Genomic DNA, 19,102 nt, shown 5'->3' on the forward strand with positions numbered 1-19,102 from the left:
CACCACCCCGATCAAGCCCCCGCCACCCCCCGCAGCTCTCTTGACTCCATCAAGGCCCCGCCACTCCCCATGGCCCACCCCCCCATCCCTGATGCCGCTGCCACCCCACGCCAGGCAGGTGCTGGGAAAGGCGGGCGGTGGGGCTCCAGAGGCCTTCCCCGGGCTCTGCGCCTCAGCGTGGGCTCTGCAACTTACTTGGCTGCTTCTTGCTCCTTGTGGCCCGGTGCTGCTGGGAGCAGGGGGCGGGGCTCGTTGCATGTGCCCGCCCCCTGGGCTCTTTACTGCCGGAGCTCCGCTCCTGTGCACTCCTGCAGGAAATGACCCCTTGCTCCAGGTATCCGGTGGTGGAAAGTGCCGTCAGGTCCCAGCTGACTTGCCCTGACCTGGGTAGCCCAGGCAAGCCCCATCGTGTCAGATCTCAGAAGTTAAACAGGGACAACCCTGGCAAGTATTTGGATGGGAGACCACCAAGGATACCAGGGCCGGGAAGCAGAGGCAGGCTCTCAAGTCACTTCTCTGAACATCCTCTATGCCCCAGTAGTTGTCAGAGGCCGCCGTGATTTTCAGGCATGCGCACGCATGCGCGCGCACACACTGCAAAAATACCAAAAAAAAGGTTACAGCTGACTTATGGTGACCCCGTAGGGTTTTCAAGGCAAGAGACATTCAGAGGTGGTTTGCCATTGCCTGCCTCTGCATCACAACCCTGGCCTTCCTTGGTGGTCTCCCACCCAAATACTAGCCAGGGATGACCCTGTTTAGCTACTGAGATCTGACAAGATTGGGCTAGCTTGGGCTATCCAGGTCAGGGCTCAAGGTATCTAGGACATCTTAAATAAGCCGGACTCAGAGGGAGCAAATTGCTGAAGTGCCTAGCTTTGCAGAAGGTATTTTTTTAGATGTACAATTGTACTATTTCATAAAAGAGGGAACCAGCATAGTCTTTCGTAACATACCTTTAGCTGCACATCCTGGGTTGGATCCAAAGGTGTACTGTCCTCCTTGCATGTGGAAGGCAACTTCTGCATTCATTGTGCCTATGCCCTGTTGAAATCCACAGAACTTAACCTCTCCGTTGAGTCCCATAGGTTTTAGGGTGATGACTAACTTCCTCAGCGGATCAATGACAATATCTTAGAAGAACGTATGAAGCTGCCTTTATACAGAGTCAGATCTTTGGTCCTAGCACCTTGTGAATACAAAGCAAGCCATCTGCTCCTGCCCCGTTAACTGTTAATACTTGAACAGCTACCAGAGTTGCAGTCAGTGTTCCCTCTAAGCTGAGTTAGTGTGAGCTAGCTCACAGTTTTTTAAGCCTCTGGCTCACACATTTTTGTCTCAGCTCAGGAAGGGATGGCTCAAGAGCAAACTAATTGATGCAGTAGCCAAATCGCTTGCTCACAACTTTAATGCCAGTAGCTCACAAAATAGAATTTTTGCTCACAAGACTCCACAGCTTAGAGGGAACATTGGTTGCAGTGTCTTGGCTAATGCTGGGAAGGGGCAAAGTATACGAAAGTAAGGAGAGGTTTAGCTGAAGGAGGAAGAAGAGGAGGTTAGAAAGCCCAGAAAGATTCTCTCTCACCCCTCCCTGATTATCAGAGTCAACTGAAGGAACAGTCAAAGCCTCCCACACTTTAATGTCGGCCTTTCAACACAACACTGTCTGTACATTGTCAATAGATTCAGGTGGGTAGCCGTGTTGGTCCGAAGCAACAGAACAAAGTTCGAGTCCAGGGGCACCTTCAAGACCAACAAAGTTTTATTCTGGGTATAAGCTTTTGTGTGCACCAGATTCAATGAAGATACACGCTATCCCTGTCCTCGCTCTCCAGTACAAATTAGATGGCGCTGGTGAGGACCAACCATACAACCCAGGCAAGCTAAAAAAAAAAAAAGTACTTATCGTCCCATTCATTGCAAAATGGCAAGCTAAGCTTATTCTTTCTTCCACCAAAATGAACTGGATTTAAAAAGAGTCTATTTGACAGCAGTGCTCAGTGTCATCTATGGTTTCCAGGTAAGGAATCTCTTGCTCAGGGTAAAAGAGAGCGCAAAAGTGGGCTTGAAGCGCAACATCAAAAAAACTAAGATCATGGCATCCGGCCCCATCACTCCTTGGCAAATAGAAGGGGAAGTCGTGGAAGTAGTGAAAAACTTCACGTTCCTAGGATCCCAGATCACCGCAGACTGTGACTGCAGCCATGAAATTAAAAGACGCCTGCTCCTTGGAAGGAAAGCGATGGCGAACTTTAACAGCATGATAAAAAGTAGAGACATCACCCTGCCAATAAAAGTCCGCATGGTCAAAGCAATGGTATTCCCAGTAGTCATGTATGGCTGCGAGAGTCGGACTATAACGAAGGCCGAGCACCGAAGAATAGATTCTTTTGAACTATGGTGCTGGAGAAGACTCTTGAGAATCCCTTGGACTGCAAGAAGATCAAATCAGTCAATCCTAAAAGAAATTAACCCTGACTGTTCCCTGGAAGGCAAAATAATGAAACTGAAGCTCAAATACTTTGGCCACCAAATGAGAAGGGAGCACTCACTGGAGAAGACCCTGATGCTGGGAAAGATTGAAGGTCAAAGAAGACGGGGACGGCAAAGGATGAGATGGTTAGACAGTGTCATAGATGTAACGAACATGAAATTGAGCCAACTTCAGAGGACGGCGGAAGACAGGAAGGCCTGGCGTGATCTGGTCCATAGGGTCGCGAAGAGTCGGACTCGACTGTGCGACTGAACAACAAGAAGAAATCTTTTTAATTATACCAACTATTGCCTTTGCTGTTCCATATGGGTAAGGGCTGAATGACTGGGCATTTGCCCAGTTGCAATACTATCATTTCCATATCACTCAAGAGCCAATGTAGTCGAAAACCAGTCGAATCCAACTCTAGGGTTGCAGTGCTCATCTCCGTTTCCAAGCCGAAGAGCCAGTGCTGTCCGAAGACGTTTCCGTGGTCATGTGGCTGGCATGACTAAACGCCAAGGCGCACGGTATGCTGTTACCTTCCCACCAAAGTGGTACCTATTTATCTACTTGCAATTTCTTGCTTTCGAACTGCTAGGTTGGCAGAATACTGCTGGCTTATTTGCCGAGATGGGGCAATTAAGTCCTAAAATTACATCCCGGGAAGAATAGCGACAGGTTCAGGCTGAATGACTGAGCTGGGCAAGGGAACGGGACCCCCCCCCCCCCGTTTCAATTTGCAGCATTTGGCCAAGCTGTCGAGGGCACGATGGATCCTGAGTGGTTTTCTCCCTTGGTGCCTCCGTCTGTGTTATCCAGACTTCTGAAGTGATCAGTCAAAAGAGGGCTTGGAGGGAAACCTTTGAGCCTGCACCCCTGAACGATGACTGGGTTAAAAAAAGGAACTCTTGGGCTGCAAGAACGTCTCTGGCCCTCTGTGACCCTGGACTGGAGTGGTGGGTCCAGACTGGCCTCACAGGCAGACCCAGTCAGGCTGCACCAGGAGACTCCGTCTTGGAGGACCCATTCCCAGGAAGGGGGAAATCGAGGCTCTTTGTAAGTAAGAGGTTTAGTTATAGCAAGGTACCTTTTCATATTTCTTCTCAATATTCTGCCTGAAGCTGTCTACTGATTGCTCCCAATTATCTGTGCTTTCTTGGATTTATGTTTAGTTATTGAGGATTTATTTTCAATCTATGGTATTTACTGAAGACTGCTTGGGAAATCTTACCATGCTCAGAGTCCTGGGTTCCACTGACCAGTTCATTGGTACTGAACAGGAACCAGAAAGGGAACAGTATGGGGCAAGGGGGAGAACCCTATTTCTCTCTCTCTCACACACACACACACAGACAGACAGATTTTCTGACCTGCAAAATGGGCCAGGTTCAAAAATATTCCTTTTGTGGGTGCATATCCTACTGGAGACAGGAATCCCAAATCCCAGGGGGTTAAAAAGTAAAGGATTTATACATCCAGTCCCCCTTGGTTCTAAGCAAAACTTGCCACAGGGAAGACCCCTGAAAGGCAAGGCGGATCAAGACAGTTACTGTGAAGACAGAATGGGAAGAGGAAGGGTGGAAACTGACATGCAAATGAAAGACAGTATAGTTAGCATCATTTTAATATAAAGCATTTAAATCAAAACAAAGATACATTGTTAAATTAAGACAGTGATTAATTCATACTAGTCTAGGTAAACATTTCAGCAAGAGTCTCTCAGTGACTTCATAAAGTCAAAGTATTGATCCAGGATGAAATTCAGCCACCTCCTCTGATTTTTCTTGTGCAATAAACCACCAGAGCTTTTGAGCAGTCAAATTTTGCCATCGGATCTTTGCAATCACCTCTCCCGGAGGTGAATCAGCTTTTGGCCTTGCCTTTTTTTGCAGGAAGTTGTCCCGTTGCTTCCAGGTATTTGTTAATTAATTCTTCCTGCGTATTGGGAGAGCAGGGCTGGTATCTACTGTACTCCATTGTGTATTCACCTTTTCCCTGGGGAGAGAGGAAAGTTTCAAGTCAGGGATGATTTAAGCTATATCAAAGCTAAGACAGGTTGCTTACCTGTAACTGGTGATCTTCGAGTGGTCATCTGTGCATTCACACCCTTGGGATACTCTGCGCCTGCGCTGACCTTCTCGGTACCGATAGCTAGCAAAAGGGATTTTCGCGCCTCTCCCAGGTCACGCGCCGGCTCCACTGCGCATGACCAAGGAGGGGCACGCAGATCCCGCCAGTTCCTTCTGACCGCCGCCCAACAGCCTTCAAAGAAACAAGATGAAGGGCCGAGAGCAGAGGGGAAGGAGGGCGGGTGGTGTGAATGCACAGATGACCACTCGAAGATCACCAGTTACAGGTAAGCAACCTGTCTATCTTCTTCGTGGTCTCTGTGCATCACACCCTTGGGAGAATAGCAAGCAATAACTCTTACCTGGAGGAGGGGCCGAGGCCCTACACCTGCGCCGTCTGCAAGATAGACCGACCCAACGCCACACGACGAGTAGACCGGACATCAAGGGCATAATGCTTCACGAAGGTGAGCGGAGTAGCCCAAGTCGCAGCGTTGCAGATGTCCTCCAATGGCATCCCTCTCAGGAAAGCTGTGGAAGCCGCCACCGCCCTTGTAGAGTGGGCGCGAAGTTGACCTGGAAGAGGTCTCTTAGCCAAAGCGTAACATAGCTTGATTACTTCCACAATCCACCTGGACAGCGTCTGGGAAGAGATCTTCTTCCCTAGGGAGGGCATACTGTGAGCAACAAACAAGGCTGGAGACTGACGAAAAGACTTGGTCCTGCCCAAATAGAACAGCAACGCCCTCTTAACATCCAGAGAGTGCAATTTCCGTTCCTCTTCATTGGCAGGAGACGGGAAAAATGACGGCAAAACTATATCTGAACGTAGATGAAACTCCGAAACGACTTTCGGTAAGAAGGAGATGTCCAAAGACAACGACACCCCATGAGGGGAAAAAATCAAGTATGGTGGATCACACCTTAAAGCAGACAACTCACTGACTCGACGAGCAGAAGTAATGGCCACCAGAAACGCAGTCTTGAGCGATAACAACTTTAGAGAGCAAGTGGCCAGTGGTTCGAAGGGTTTTCCCATCAAAAACCGCAAAACTAAAGCCAAATCCCAGGCCGGAGTCGGAGAACGACGGGGAGGGTACAGGCGAATAAGACCTTTACAAAACTGTTTCGTCTGAGGATGCGAGAAAACTGAAAACCCATCAATAGATGGATGAAAAGCTGACACCGCAGCTAAATACACCTTAACTGAAGAAAAACTGAGTCCCAAGTCCATTCTGGACAAAATAAACGCAAAAATAGACCTCAAATCCACTGGCGGAGGAGGTAAATTGGAAGAACTCAAGTACTGTAGGAATAAATCCCACTTCTTTGCGTAAGACGTCCTAGTAGACAGTTTACGACAATTCAACAGGACCTCATTGATACGGTCATCCATCACTGAAAGCGTATTTCCCATAGAGTCAACTTGAGACTCAGAGGATCGTAGTGAAGGACCTGGCCTTCCTGAGCTTGGAGGAGATCCAACTCCTGCGGGAAGTGTACGAAGGATCCCTTGGCTAACCGCAGCAGTGTCGGAAACCACACCTGCCGAGGCCACCAGGGGGCTACCAGGAGACAATGGGGCTTGTCCTGTTGTATTTTCACAAGCACCCTGTGGAGCAGCGGAATCGGAGGAAATAGGTATAGAAAGTCGTGAGCCCACGACATCAACAGACCGTCCCCCATTGACAGAGGGTCCAACCCCGCTCTGGAGCAAAACCTGGGACACTTCTTGTTCAATCGAGTTGCAAAAACATCGATGTGGGGATGTCCCAGATGTTGAAAAAGAGGAAGGAGATACTTTGAGTTCAACTCCCATTCGTGGTCCGATGCTCCCCCTCTGCTCAGGAAATCCGCTTGTTGGTTCAAAGTTCCTGGCAGATGGGCAGCTTGGAGAGTGATGTTCCAATGAAGGCACTCTTCCCATATGTCCATAGCTAGCCTGCAAAGGGACCTGGACACGGTCCCGCCCTGGCGATTGATATAAGCCATCGCAGTTGTGTTGTCCGTAAAAATCAACACAGCTTTTCCTACAACCTGTCTGAGTAAGGATCTGAGGGCAAATTTTACGGCCAGCAGTTCCAGATAGTTGATATGATGACTCTTCCAAAGGGGTTGCCATGGAGCACCCACACAAGTGTCGTCTGTATGAGCACCCCAACCCCACAGGGAGGCATCTGTGGTGATGGACATTACGGGAACGATCGGTTGGAACGGTGCACCCGCCAACAGATTGGTGTCCACGAGCCACCACTGCAGGGAGACGAGGACCTGCGGAGGCACTACCAGTTGAAGGCTCGGAGGATGGATGGAAGGGCGAAATTTCTTTAGAAACCACAGCTGCAACGGGCGCATGCGAAGGCGTGCATATTCGATCACGGAAGTGGTGGCTGCCATGAGACCCAAGATCCGCTGAATGTGGACCGCTGATGTCACGTTGGACTGGAACAAACGTTGAATTTCCAGACGAATGGTATCTGCCCGTTGGCGAGGAAGGTACGCCCGAGTGGCTAGGGAGTCTATGACAGCTCCTATGAACTGCACGCGAGTTGCAGGTTGCAGCATGGATTTCTGTAAATTCACCAGAATTCCAAGGGAGGATAGGACCGACAATGTGATGGTGATGTGCTGAAGGAGACATTCTCTTGAATCTGCCACCATCAACCAGTCGTCTATATACGGAAAGATCTGAATGCCCTGAAGGCGAAGATGAGCGACGACAACCACCATTACCTTCGTAAAAACCCTGGGGGCGGTAGAGAGCCCGAATGGAAGGGCTTTGAATTGGTAATGGTCCTCCCCGACTGCGAATCTGAGGAACTTTCTGTGACGAGGATGGATGGAGACGTGAAAATAAGCGTCTTTGAGATCTAAAGTGACCATCCAAGTCCCTGGAGACAGGAGTGGTAAAATGCTTTGCAACGTGGTCATGCGAAACTTTCTGTAAATGATGAACCGATTGAGAAAACGAAGGTCCATGATTGGACGAAGTCCTCCGTCCTTCTTGGGGACCGTGAAATATTTGGAATAAATCCCGCGGCAACAATCCGCCATCGGGACTTTCTCTATAGCGTTTTTTTGTGTCAGCGATTGTACCTCCTGTAGCAGGGCAGGAGACGCCGGGGTTCTGATAAAACGGGAGATTTTGGGAGTCAGAGAAAACTCTATGAGATAGCCATCTCTTATTATAGAGTGCACCCATTTGTCCGTAGAAATGGCGAGCCATGCGTGCAGGAAGGGTGCAAGGCGAGTCTGAGCAGTAAGGTTGAAGTCAAAGTCCCTGTTTGGGATTCTTAGGGAATTTCGACTTATAGGCACCGGACGATTGTCCCTTATTTTTCGGGGGAAAAGACCGTGACTGAGAGGGAGGTCTTTGCCATTGATCCGTAGGTGATTTGTTGTACGGTTGCCTGGTCGACCAAGGTTGCCTAGGCCACTGCTTGGATTTCGAGTATTTGGTCGTGGGGGAGATCCCCAAACTCTTGGACGTCTTGATACTCTTATCCATTTCCTGCAGAACCGTGTCAGTGGTGGAGCTAAACAATCCAGAACCTTCAAAGGGAAGGTCTTCCACCGAGGATCTGGTGTCATATGGCAATGATGAAGAGCGGAGCCAGGCATGTCTGCGTAACGCTACAGAGGTTGCTAGAGTCTTACTAGCGGATTCCAGGGAATGCTTGGCAGCACTAATTTGGTGTCTAGCCAAGACCATCCCTTCATTCTGAATCCTTTTAATCTGAGGTTGGCACTCTTTGGGCACGTGCGGGAGGAAATCATTCAAACGCTTCCATAAATTGAATTGATAACGGCCCATGCAGGCGGCATAGTTCGCCGTTTTAATGCCCATTGCACCGACAGTGTAGAATTTTCTACCAACCGAATCCAACTTTTTTCCTTCTTTGTCTGATGGAGTAGAGTGGCTCGCTTTTCCTTTCGTGGACGAGGAAACGACCAAAGAATTGGGCTTAGGATGTGTGTATAAAAACTCAGCCCCTGATTCCTGGACCTTGTACATGTGATCCAGACGCTTATTAGAGACATTAATGGAGGCTGGACGAGTCCAAAAGTCCTTGGTAGTTTGCAAGAGAACTTTTGTCATTGGTAGAGCCACGGAGGGCGAAGTGTTAGAGTGCATAATGTCAAAAACGTTATCATCCACAAAACTGGCAACGAGAGTAGGAGTCATAGATAGATCTAATGCCATGCGTTGAATAAAATCTCCATAAGACTTAACATCCTCTGATGGAGAAATAGGTAAATCCGCTTCCACATCTTGCGAGGTGGGCTGTGCATCTACATCCTCGATATGTTCAGAAAAGCCATCTGAATCGGAGGATACATTGGATGGTTCTGGAGATGATTCGAGTAATTCAGGTTGAGACGGTGCCGGTGTGTTAATCGGGGGCACAACCGGGTCTGGTGGATGCGTCGGTATCGACTGCTTCGATACCGATGGTCGATCTTGAAAGCGCGAAATGCGGGATGACACCGACTGACGATCCCATTCAGGTGGGGGTGGTATCGGGAGTGCCCAAGGGTATGGGTATCGATTCCCGTACAAATAATGCCATTGCCTCTCATCCCAAGTCAGGGGAGGAGAAGTTGGTCGGTGCCGATCCTCGACTCCACGTTCTGGGGAGGCATGAGAGGATTGACGGCTCGACATATCAGATTGCGACTGATTTGTCTGTTGAGTAAGGTCGATGTCGAGATCCGAACCGATCGGGTGAGGTTCTTGCGTGGGATCTCGACCCTGACTAGCCGAAACCTTATGGACTTTGGGTTTGTCCGTTTTAGGTTTCTTCGACTGCTGTGAGTCTTTGCCCTGCTTCCGGATCTTGGAAGGTACGGGGTGGTCCTTTATCGGCGTCGATCTTTTCGGTGCCGAAGCATCGATTGCGACCGTCGACGTCGATGATCCCGGAACGGGAGGACAAGTGTCCGCAGCCAAGGTAGACATCGAGGCGTGCCCGGACGTGTCTAACGGCGAAGAGGACTGTGGAGATAATGCCTTCTCCATCAGGGCCAAGTGTAGACGAGCTGCCCTGTTTTTTCTCGTCTGGTTCGAAAACTTTCGGCAATGTCTGCACTTAGAGACACAGTGCGACTCCCCTAAACAAACGAGGCAAAGCGAGTGCCCGTCGGTGGGGGATATTTTAAGGCCGCAAGTCCTACACCGTTTGAAACAACCCCACCGCGGGGCCATAGGCCAGCGGGAGGGGAACGTAAATAAAGAACAAACACCGAAAGAAAAATGCTAACGACAAAAATAAAGAAAAAGAAACTAACTAAACGTAAGTTTAGCAAAAAAAGTTTGGTACTTAGCAGACCGAGGCAGAAGGCGTCCTACCAGCGCGGCGGTCAGAAGAGAACTGGCGGGATCTGCGTGCCCCTCCTTGGTCATGCGCAGTGGAGCCGGCGCGTGACCTGGGAGAGGCGCGAAAATCCCTTTTGCTAGCTATCGGTACCGAGAAGGTCAGCGCAGGCGCAGAGTATCCCAAGGGTGTGATGCACAGAGACCACGAAGAAGATCTAACAGTTACACAAAACATGATGGCAGTTTTAAAAATGGCGGTTCAACCATCTCCAACATGTCGCCCGTGGGCACCATGGTGCCCATCAACGGCACTCCTTGGCATTCATTTGCTTCTCCCCCCCAGCAAACAGCCAGGTTTTAAAAAAATGATATTTTTTAATATTTTTCATATGTGTGTGTGAGTGTGTGTGTCCCTGGAAGTCATGGTGACCTCTGGTGACTGACCCCTACTGGGGGCCTGGAGGATGTTCAGAGAGGTGGCTGAATAAAGCCTGCCCCCGCCTCCCGACTGCTGATATTCCAAGGAGGTCTCCCATCCAAGTATTTGCCAGAATCGACCCTGCTTGGCTTCCGAGATCTGACGAGATCCAGCTTGCCTGGGCTATCCAGGGCAGGGCAGCAAACAGTCAATCTTGACTTTCATCCACCTTACTGGAGCCAGAATGCTTCGGAAGAACCCAGGAGGTATCCCCCAAATCTACCTACTGGGAGGGAGCACGCATTCAGAAGCAGCAGCCTCTATCACAGGTGGGGCATACTGGCTTTGCAACCGCTGAACGTTTTCTGGTTGGCTCCGGGACCCCCCACTGCAGCCTTGATCAGAACTCCAAAACTGTCCGCAGGCTGGAAACGACTGAGGACCCCTGTGCCATATCCTTCACGTAACATACAGTGAAGGATGAAAAACAGCAAACGAAGAACACTGACTGTACAACCACTGACTTGTGCCTCTTCATCTGACGGGTGGGTTTACACTTGCAAAAGGAAAAATCGACATTTTTTCTAGCAGAACTCGGACACACACAACCACCTGCCTTGGGCTAAAAGGCAGCAAGTGCATCACCTGCTTCAGAGCACCTCAGTTCAGAACAAGACAGAAAAACACACAGGTCTATGCCAAAAAATAAAATAAAATAGGAACACGGCTGGCCTTGGCACAGTTTCAGGAGGTGAGTTTTTCACACATACCTGTAATGTACGTGCTTAAATGAATATGTACATATCTCAAGGAGCTGCCAGCCAGCAGTGGATCCCTGCATCAGGTACTTAGAGCAGAAAGAAGCACGGATTCTGTATGCAAAGCAGCCCTCACTCAGATGCCGGGGAGCGTTCTACCGCTGGTGCTCTTGGCCTCCCTGTCTTCACCTAAAATGGTTTACTCCCCAGGCTTCTGTCCTCCTTGCCTTTCAGCCTCTACTTTCCACAATACGTGGCAAACACAAGCATGCCCATAGCATCCACACACACACACACACACTGACACCACCGCACTGGCCCCATTCATTATTTTGTCCATCATCTCCTTGTTTATTGTTATCAAAACCCCCGAGGCTGGTTCCAGGCCCTCCGCACACCGAGACGTCACAGGAGGAAATTCTGCTCCTTTCCCCTTCCCAGTGAAGCCCCCTCAGTGTCCCTGAGAGTCGAGCCCTCTCGGGAATTGCATGCGGTGCAGTCTGGCAGCCGCTGCGAGGAGACAGAAACCGGCCTCTGTGAGCTGAGCAAGCCCCGCCAGTGGCGAAAAGGCTCCTGCAGAGGGAGGAGGGCGCAGACAGGCTCTGCAGAGTCTCCCCATTTCCCTTCCCTCTCTGTCACCTTCTTTTAGTCTTCTCTTTCCATAAGTGCTCTGGGCTGCTCATAAACCTCCTCTTCCAGCCCCCCCCCCCCCCCCTTCCCTTGGCCTTCCCAGGCTCCTGTTTATTCCACATCCTCCTTCCTCAGCCCTGCCTCTCTACCCGGCTCTCTAGGATTAGCCGAGAGCAGCTGCAATCCGTCTACCTGCTGCCAAGGGAGCGCTGCCAGTCACTGCCAGAGGCGAGACCTGAGTGCGTGACGACAGAAATTACACTGTGACACAAGCAACAGGACGCAAAAGCGCATGCTTACTTCTGTATAAAAGAATGACTTCATATGGTTAGAATTTAGCGGCTTACTTACCTCTGTGCAAGACCTCAGTTCTGTCGCATATCCAAACATATTGTTCAAGGGAACCTGATGGACAAATTACATTTGATTTAGAATTTACTAAGCAGAAGATTATTAAGTCTTTCTGTAAATCTGCAGGACAAAGTTTGAGTTTAGGGCACCTTTAAGACCAACAAAGTTTTATTCAAGGTATAAGCTTTCGTGTGCCTGCACACTTCCTCAGATACAACCTGCAGTATCTGCAGTAATTATGCTGCTTAACTTCCCCTTCTCAAATCTAAGTTCAATGTTCTAACATTAATACACCCCCCCAATTATGCCTTCTGGAATGTTTTTTTCCCGAGTGCAGAAAGCCTGGCTTAGATTGTTATCAGATGACCCCCCAAGTATCAACCCCAAATCACACCCGTCAAAAAACTAGAGTCTTCCTAGTCCCCAGCCGCGGCTCCACAACAGTGCTGAGTCTCATGCAGCCCCAACAAAACATCCTGGATCCAAATGTTTATGTTATTGGAGTTGTAGATCACATCCACGGTGTGTCCGCGACGCGTTACAAGAAGGTGTGTGTGCATTGTTAAAAAAAGAGGTAAAAGACATAAAATGTATCATCTTTGTTTTCAAAACATTCCAGCATAGCCTCTTAAAGATTTGGCTTTGTTCTACCTACTTTCTGCTGCCCATATAAAATAGCTAGAAGCTGGACTGATGCTGACTCTGTGCCTTAGAATTAGGTTGAAATGGGAGCCGGAATGACATCCCTTTAAATTTCTTCAACTACCTCCAGTCATTTTTAAAAAAAAACCAACCAAATGATATTTTAAAAGTTTTGGATATAACACAAAGGGCAACTGTTGAACACCATGACTCTCACAGTAACCTACGCACAACAAGAGAGAAAACCATCAAACAGAAAATGAACAGCAACACGTCTGGTTACCGTGAGCATTTCAGGTTGAACTGTAACGCACTCTGCAGAGCAAACCTTCGAAATGTATGAGAGGAACCTGAAAAGTGCTGAACAGAATTTCCAGTAGTCAGCAGAACGGATTCCCATGCCTTATGCAGCCCTGCCACAGCTAATCCTTCAACACTTCTGCCTCTGTTGATTATTATTATTATTTAATGCTCCTGTTGCATTCCTTTCTTCCCTCGTGGAGCTCAGTGGGAGCATCCACAGAGATTCCCTTGTGGCCTCTCATCTAGGCAGTATCAGTTTGGTGTAGTGGGGTTAAGTGCGCGGACTCTAATCTGGGAGAACTGGGTTGGATTCCCCACTCCTCCACTCGCACCTGGCTGGATGACCTTGGGCAAGCCGTAGCTCTGATAAGAGCTATTCTTGAAAAAGAGCAGTTTCTGTCAAGAGCTCTCTCAGCCCCACCTACCCCACAGGGTGTCTGTTGTGGGGAGGGGAAGGGAAAGGAGTTTGTGAGCCGCTCTGAGACTCCCTTGGGTAGTGAAGGGCGGGGTATAAATCCAATCTCTTCTTCTTCTTATCAGAACTGCCTTAGCTTTGACAATGCCCGATGCATCATCTGCCTTCCAAACACACCCCTGGAATTTCTACTGGCCAATCAAAGAGCAAGATCAATGAATGGCAGCAAATTAGGCCCTGCTATGTAATTTTGCATCATTGAACGTGTCATGCTAATGCTTATGCTTTGCTTCAGTTCTGCTTTTTTAAATTCCTGGCTGGTTCTACAACCTGAATCCTATTTCATTGTCTATTAAATGTCCCATCCTGTTGACGGCACTGACTCCCTCTGTGTAATCCGCTTTCAGTCCCACTGAGAAAGGTGGACTCTAAATAACGTAAATAAACAAAAATAAATATTAAAAAAATACCCCCATTCATTCAAAAGGGGTCCGGACCTATTCCTGGCTGCCAGCACTGTGCATGGTGATAGGTGTCCCTGGTCCCCCGCTGCCTCCCAGACCTGCGCTGCCCGTGGCCGGCCCCGAAGGACAGAGAAAGCTCAGAAGAGGGTCCCCATTTCAGAAGTTCTGAGAACCACAAAGTTGTGCTAAACTCTCCACGTCTCGCTCTTTGACCCAGCTGGCTTTGTAACGGAATACACTTGTAACAAATGCAATAAATGTTAGCAGCAGAGCTTCTGGTATGAGCTGCGGGCCAAACAGTCACATTTAAAGAGTGCCGATAAATCATCATAATGGAGCACTGTGGATGGAAAAGAGCAACGTCCGAAGGTGCTTCAGAACACTCACATCAGCGTAGATGGTGAAGTAGCCATCCGTCCCGTCTTGCCCTGTGATGATGCCTTGACGGCGACTGACTCCTGCCATCACCACTCCTTGGAATTCGTTGGGTGCCACGACTTCCACAGACATAATGGGCTCAAGAATACACACTGTTGCATTTGCCATAGCTGGGGGGGGTGGGGGAGACAGGATCAGCTAGGAAACTGTTGTATGTGTATACACACACACACACACACACGTATACACACATATATATTCTTCTAGTAGTATTTTTTATTATATTTAAAAACTGAAAATGAAAAATACAAGACAGAACTACTAGGACATGTCACAATCAGTGTTCCCTCTAAGCTGAGTTAGTGTGAGCCAGCTCACCGTTTTTTAGCCTCCAGCTCACACGTCTTTGTCCTAGCTCAGGAAGGGATGGGGCTCCAGAGCAAACTAATTGATGCTGTAGCCAAATCTCTCACTGACACCTTTAATGCCAGGAGCTCACAAAGTAGGATTTTTGCTCACGAGACACAGCTTAGAGGGAGCATCGGTTACAATATATGTCATCTACTAAGATTCACGAGAGAAAGTCAATAGAGATCCAAAGACTGAAAGCGACTACACTGTGACAACTTAGATACATGGCTCTTGCGCCTAGTCGTAAAGTCCCAGTGCCCTGTATTAATCACATGAACGCACATGAAGCTGCCTTGTAGTGAACCAGACCCTTGGCCCATCACTATCAAATTCTAAATAGATAAGAGTATCAGAAACTAGCTTCCTTGATTCTGCGAGTCACCCTGGCTTAACCCAGCTTTCCTTGACTTCCCTAACCCCAGAGACAGAAAGAAAGGGGCTGGCTTTGTTGTATACATCCATGTATGTCAAATGCTTGTCACAGACTTTATTGACATTTACATTAACTTCAATGGATGAAAAAGAGTACTTAATGTTTAATTTTAGTCTTGTTCCTTGTTGTTCTGATCAACCACCCGGCTATGGATCTTGGCAGAACAACGAGGGATATCCTTTGTAGAATTATAAGTGCACTATGTATGTATTGGGGTTGTATTGAAGTATTCTATGTTGAATACTGAAATACAAAAGTGTTTTCACAATGTTTTCTGACTTAAGAGCATGTAACAGAAGACACTGAGTTTTGGTTTAGAATCTCTCTCTCTCTCTGCAATTGGGAACCCAGCTTCCCTCCCTCCCCAAAATGAACATAGTGAGAATGAAGGTGCATGAAAAGGTTCCCGTGCCTCTCATTTCCCCAACATGGCTCAGAACCGAAAGTGACTGGAAGCCTGAAATGGAAAACGACAGAGTGGGACTGAGAATGGTGCTTTTTGGGTAGGCATCTGCAATAAACTGAAGGGATGATTGCAGGCAAGGCAATGCAGAAGGCTCGTAAGGAAGAGGTCCCAAAGTAGCTCATCTGTGAAGTGGTACGTACCTTGTTTCACGGCACCTTCTGCAGCCCTGATGAAAGAGATTTCGTTCGAATCCACCATGTGATTAGCACCATCCTCCAGGACAAACCGTATTCCGGAAATCTTGTGACCTGACAAGGGACCTTTCTCACACGTGCCACGGAATCCCTGAAAAGAATGGCCTCAGCATTAGCGAGTCTGAATGACAAAAATGCAGCTTGTCCTGTGTGCTGCGGAATGCAACTGGTACTGTGTGGGGAGAGAACCCAGCTAAACAATGTTTTGTGGCCAGAACACTGTTGAAAGAAAAAGGACTTGCCAGAATTGATAAGGAAAGCCTTGAGAAAGCAACTCTGGCTTCAAACTGCAAGGCACAAAGGAAGCCGGGGTTGTATTTATGCGATTATAATATTAACCAAGTTTAAGGGCACGACTGCGCATTTTAAAAAAGTATTATTGGCTGCGGTCACACGGAGCATTAGCCATGCTACTGAGACTGATGATAGGCGGATTTTCCGGGCGCGATCACACCGCAACATCTGGGAAGCGCAGAGCTCCCATGGCGAACCTGAGGCTTCCCGCCGAAGATGCGGAGTTAAAACTTAGTACCTCCGAGGTACTAGTTTCCGGAAACCGCGGGACAAGGGCTGGCGTCTGATCGCGTTTCCGGTGGTAGTCCGTGGCATCCGGTGCCCGCCCATGTCCCGTTGCAAACAGGTCCCCCCCCCAAGTCTCCACAGGATGCGCACAAGCACCCAACGACGCATGCGCATGAAGAAGAAAGCAAAAGTTCCGTTGCTCCACAGAATCGCGCATGCCGTTGGTGAGATCGCGCCGCTTCTTTGCCGCGCTGCAGGATCGTCGTGTGATCGCCACCTCGCCCCTACCCACGGGACCTCGATGGGACGTGTGATCGGACGGCTGCGCGTTATTTTGCTCCGGGCCAAACTGCCACGCTCCCCCCCCCGCGCATTTTACGGCCCGTGTGACCGGGACCATTATTTACTTTATCTCTACCCTGCCTTTCTCCTAAATAGGGACCCAAAGTAAAATATCCTCTCGTATATTTTATCCTCACAACAACCTTATGAGGTAGGATATTCTGAAAATGTGTGAGTGGCTCAAATTACTCATCAGGCTTCCCTGGCAGGATGGGGATTTGAACCTGGCTCTCCAAAATCCTTGTCCAACTATCCACTACACCACTACGGCTTTTGACTTTTTAAAAACCCTGTAGTTCTTGTGTATGGCAAAGACAATTCCCCTAAAGCACCTGTTTTGTTTGCATGAGCACACCAAGTCACAGTGAGAGAGGAGAACCACTGGAAAAAGAACAGGTGAAATCCTTAAAAGGAAGAAATATATATTTCACCACAAGAGGGCACTGCCATAAAAATAAGGAAACTTGGAAGAACCACCAGAATTTCTTATCTTATGCTGGCCTTGCAAACCAGCAGAAGGCCAAAAATCACACGCATGGTGGAAAGCTCAGACAAACTTTCCTGCACAGTGCATTCAGAACTGCCTGTTTTTCGCACGTGCACACCAACAGTGTGAGAGAGTTCAGTAAGCTAGCTAACTTCAGGCACGTGGAATAGGTTTTTAGCACATTATCACTGGAAAAATAGTCAAGTGGGCCAAAAGGCAGGAGGACACAATCATGACTCCGTGACTCTGCTTTCCAGTATCGTAGAAATTCCAGGAATGGAAAGGGCAGGAAGAATTCTACTTCTACCAAAAGCTGCTGCCACAGGAAGGGGCAGTGGTCTGCAAATCAGTCAAGCAGGTTTTAAAAAGTTACAAATCACAAACAAATCTTTGTAATGTCACCATTACTCAGCAGTTCTATTTCATGTGGGTTTTTATCACAGTTGATTGTCTGGCTTCACAACCAACCTGCTTGAGAAATGGTCATTCCCAAATTTAGATCAAGCTGCTGCTTTTATCTCAATATGGAAAGAACAGAAGAAGAAGAGGAGATTGGATTTATGCGCCGCCCTTCACTACCCGAAGGAGTCTCAGAGCGGCTTACAAACTCCTTTCCCTTCCCCTCCCCCACAACAGACACCCTGTGAGGTAGGTGGGGCTGAGAGAGCTCTTTCGAGAACAGCTCTGACAGGACTATGGCTTGTCCAAGGTCATCCAGCAGCTGCAAAGGGAGGAGTAAGGAATCAAACCCGGTTCTCCCAGATTAGAGTCCGCGCACTTGATCACTAGCTAAATTGCAGAATTGACTACCTTGAAAAGGGATTACACAGAACATCTCATTTGATTTTATTTTCATTACAAAATACAGAGAAACGTTACCTTTTCAATAGCTGGCACAAACTGCTTTGGGACATTGGTTCCAACAGTTCTGTCTTCAAATTCCACCTTGGTGTTGTTCTCTGGCTCCAGGGGTTCTAGAAATCCCACCACTTTACCATACTGGCCAGCCCCACCACTCTGCCTTTTATGAGTGAAGTCAAACCTGCAAAACAAGACACCGCCATGATGTTTATCAGGAAAAGTACTGTCTAGTCATACAGCGTATTTGGGTGGGCAGAGACTGGCACCGACACCCCCAACTTATAGGGTGCCTTTAGGTTTACTGGCAAAGTCTCTATGCAGTGGTGTTAAATTGCTGTTAAGAGTATTGCTTTATTTAATTTAAATGCATTCACAAATATTTATATGCCCGCCTTTTCCCCAGACAACTGGGGAGACTTTTCAGCTAAGAAAAAATAAATGATAAGAGAATATGACAGATTTATAGGAATATGATTGACACAATCAGGGGTCTTGTAGAAAAAGAGCTGCCGGAGCTCATTAGCATAACTCATTAGCATAACTTATTTGCATATGCCACGCCCCCTGACATCACCGGAAGTGACAGAAGGCCACACCCCCTGACATCACCGGAAGTGTGTCAGAAGGCCCGGCTACTTACCCTCCTGCTTCATCCTCATTCCCAAACGGAATGAGGATCGAAGCAGAGGGCGGGGTAAAGAAGGGGGCGGGGCTTCACCACGTGACCGCCCCGCCCCCTAGAGGTTCTCTTCCGGAGCTCCGTACCTGAGAGCTCCCCCCCGACTAGAGCCCTGGACACAATTATGCATAGCGTGGAGCTAGTAGACAGAGAGTATAACCCCCCCCCCACAGTGCTAGAATTTGTGAGGATCCAATGAAGCTTAAAGAGAAGAGGACAGATAAAAGGAAAGGCTTTTTCAGACAATGCATAGTTAACTTGTGGAACTGACTACCTTGGAAGGGGATTACACAGATTCACAGAAGATAGGTCTTTAACTATTAGGCACAATGACTAAATGGAATCTCCACATTCAGAGGCAACATACCAGCTGCTGGCAGAAACAAATGGGAGGGGGGAGACTTCTGGGGCCCCTGGAGAAAGAGGATTCCAGCCTAAACAGACTACGGCTCTTCTAATGCTCTTGTCCCATCAGGCCCAACCTTT

General features: G+C 48.4%; 1 protein-coding gene across 1 annotated transcript in view; it reads right to left on the reverse strand.

The window, feature by feature from the left end:
* Positions 1 to 4,177: 4,177 nt before the first annotated feature.
* The window catches only part of GFM1 (G elongation factor, mitochondrial 1), a 62,691-nt gene continuing 47,766 nt past the window's right edge, over positions 4,178 to 19,102 (reverse strand). The window contains exons 14-18 of the mRNA XM_015419476.1: positions 17,956 to 18,118; positions 15,672 to 15,816; positions 14,231 to 14,391; positions 12,020 to 12,073; positions 4,178 to 4,471 (exon numbers count right to left, since the gene is read on the reverse strand). Of these exons, the coding sequence (XP_015274962.1) occupies positions 4,340 to 4,471; positions 12,020 to 12,073; positions 14,231 to 14,391; positions 15,672 to 15,816; positions 17,956 to 18,118 (655 nt within the window). The 3' untranslated portion in view covers positions 4,178 to 4,339. The remainder of the gene's footprint in view (positions 4,472 to 12,019; positions 12,074 to 14,230; positions 14,392 to 15,671; positions 15,817 to 17,955; positions 18,119 to 19,102) is intronic.

This window comes from Gekko japonicus, unplaced genomic scaffold (assembly GCF_001447785.1).
Source record: "Gekko japonicus isolate JY-2015 unplaced genomic scaffold, Gekko_japonicus_V1.1 scaffold636, whole genome shotgun sequence".
In the NCBI taxonomy this organism is placed as follows: Eukaryota; Metazoa; Chordata; class Lepidosauria; order Squamata; family Gekkonidae; genus Gekko; species Gekko japonicus.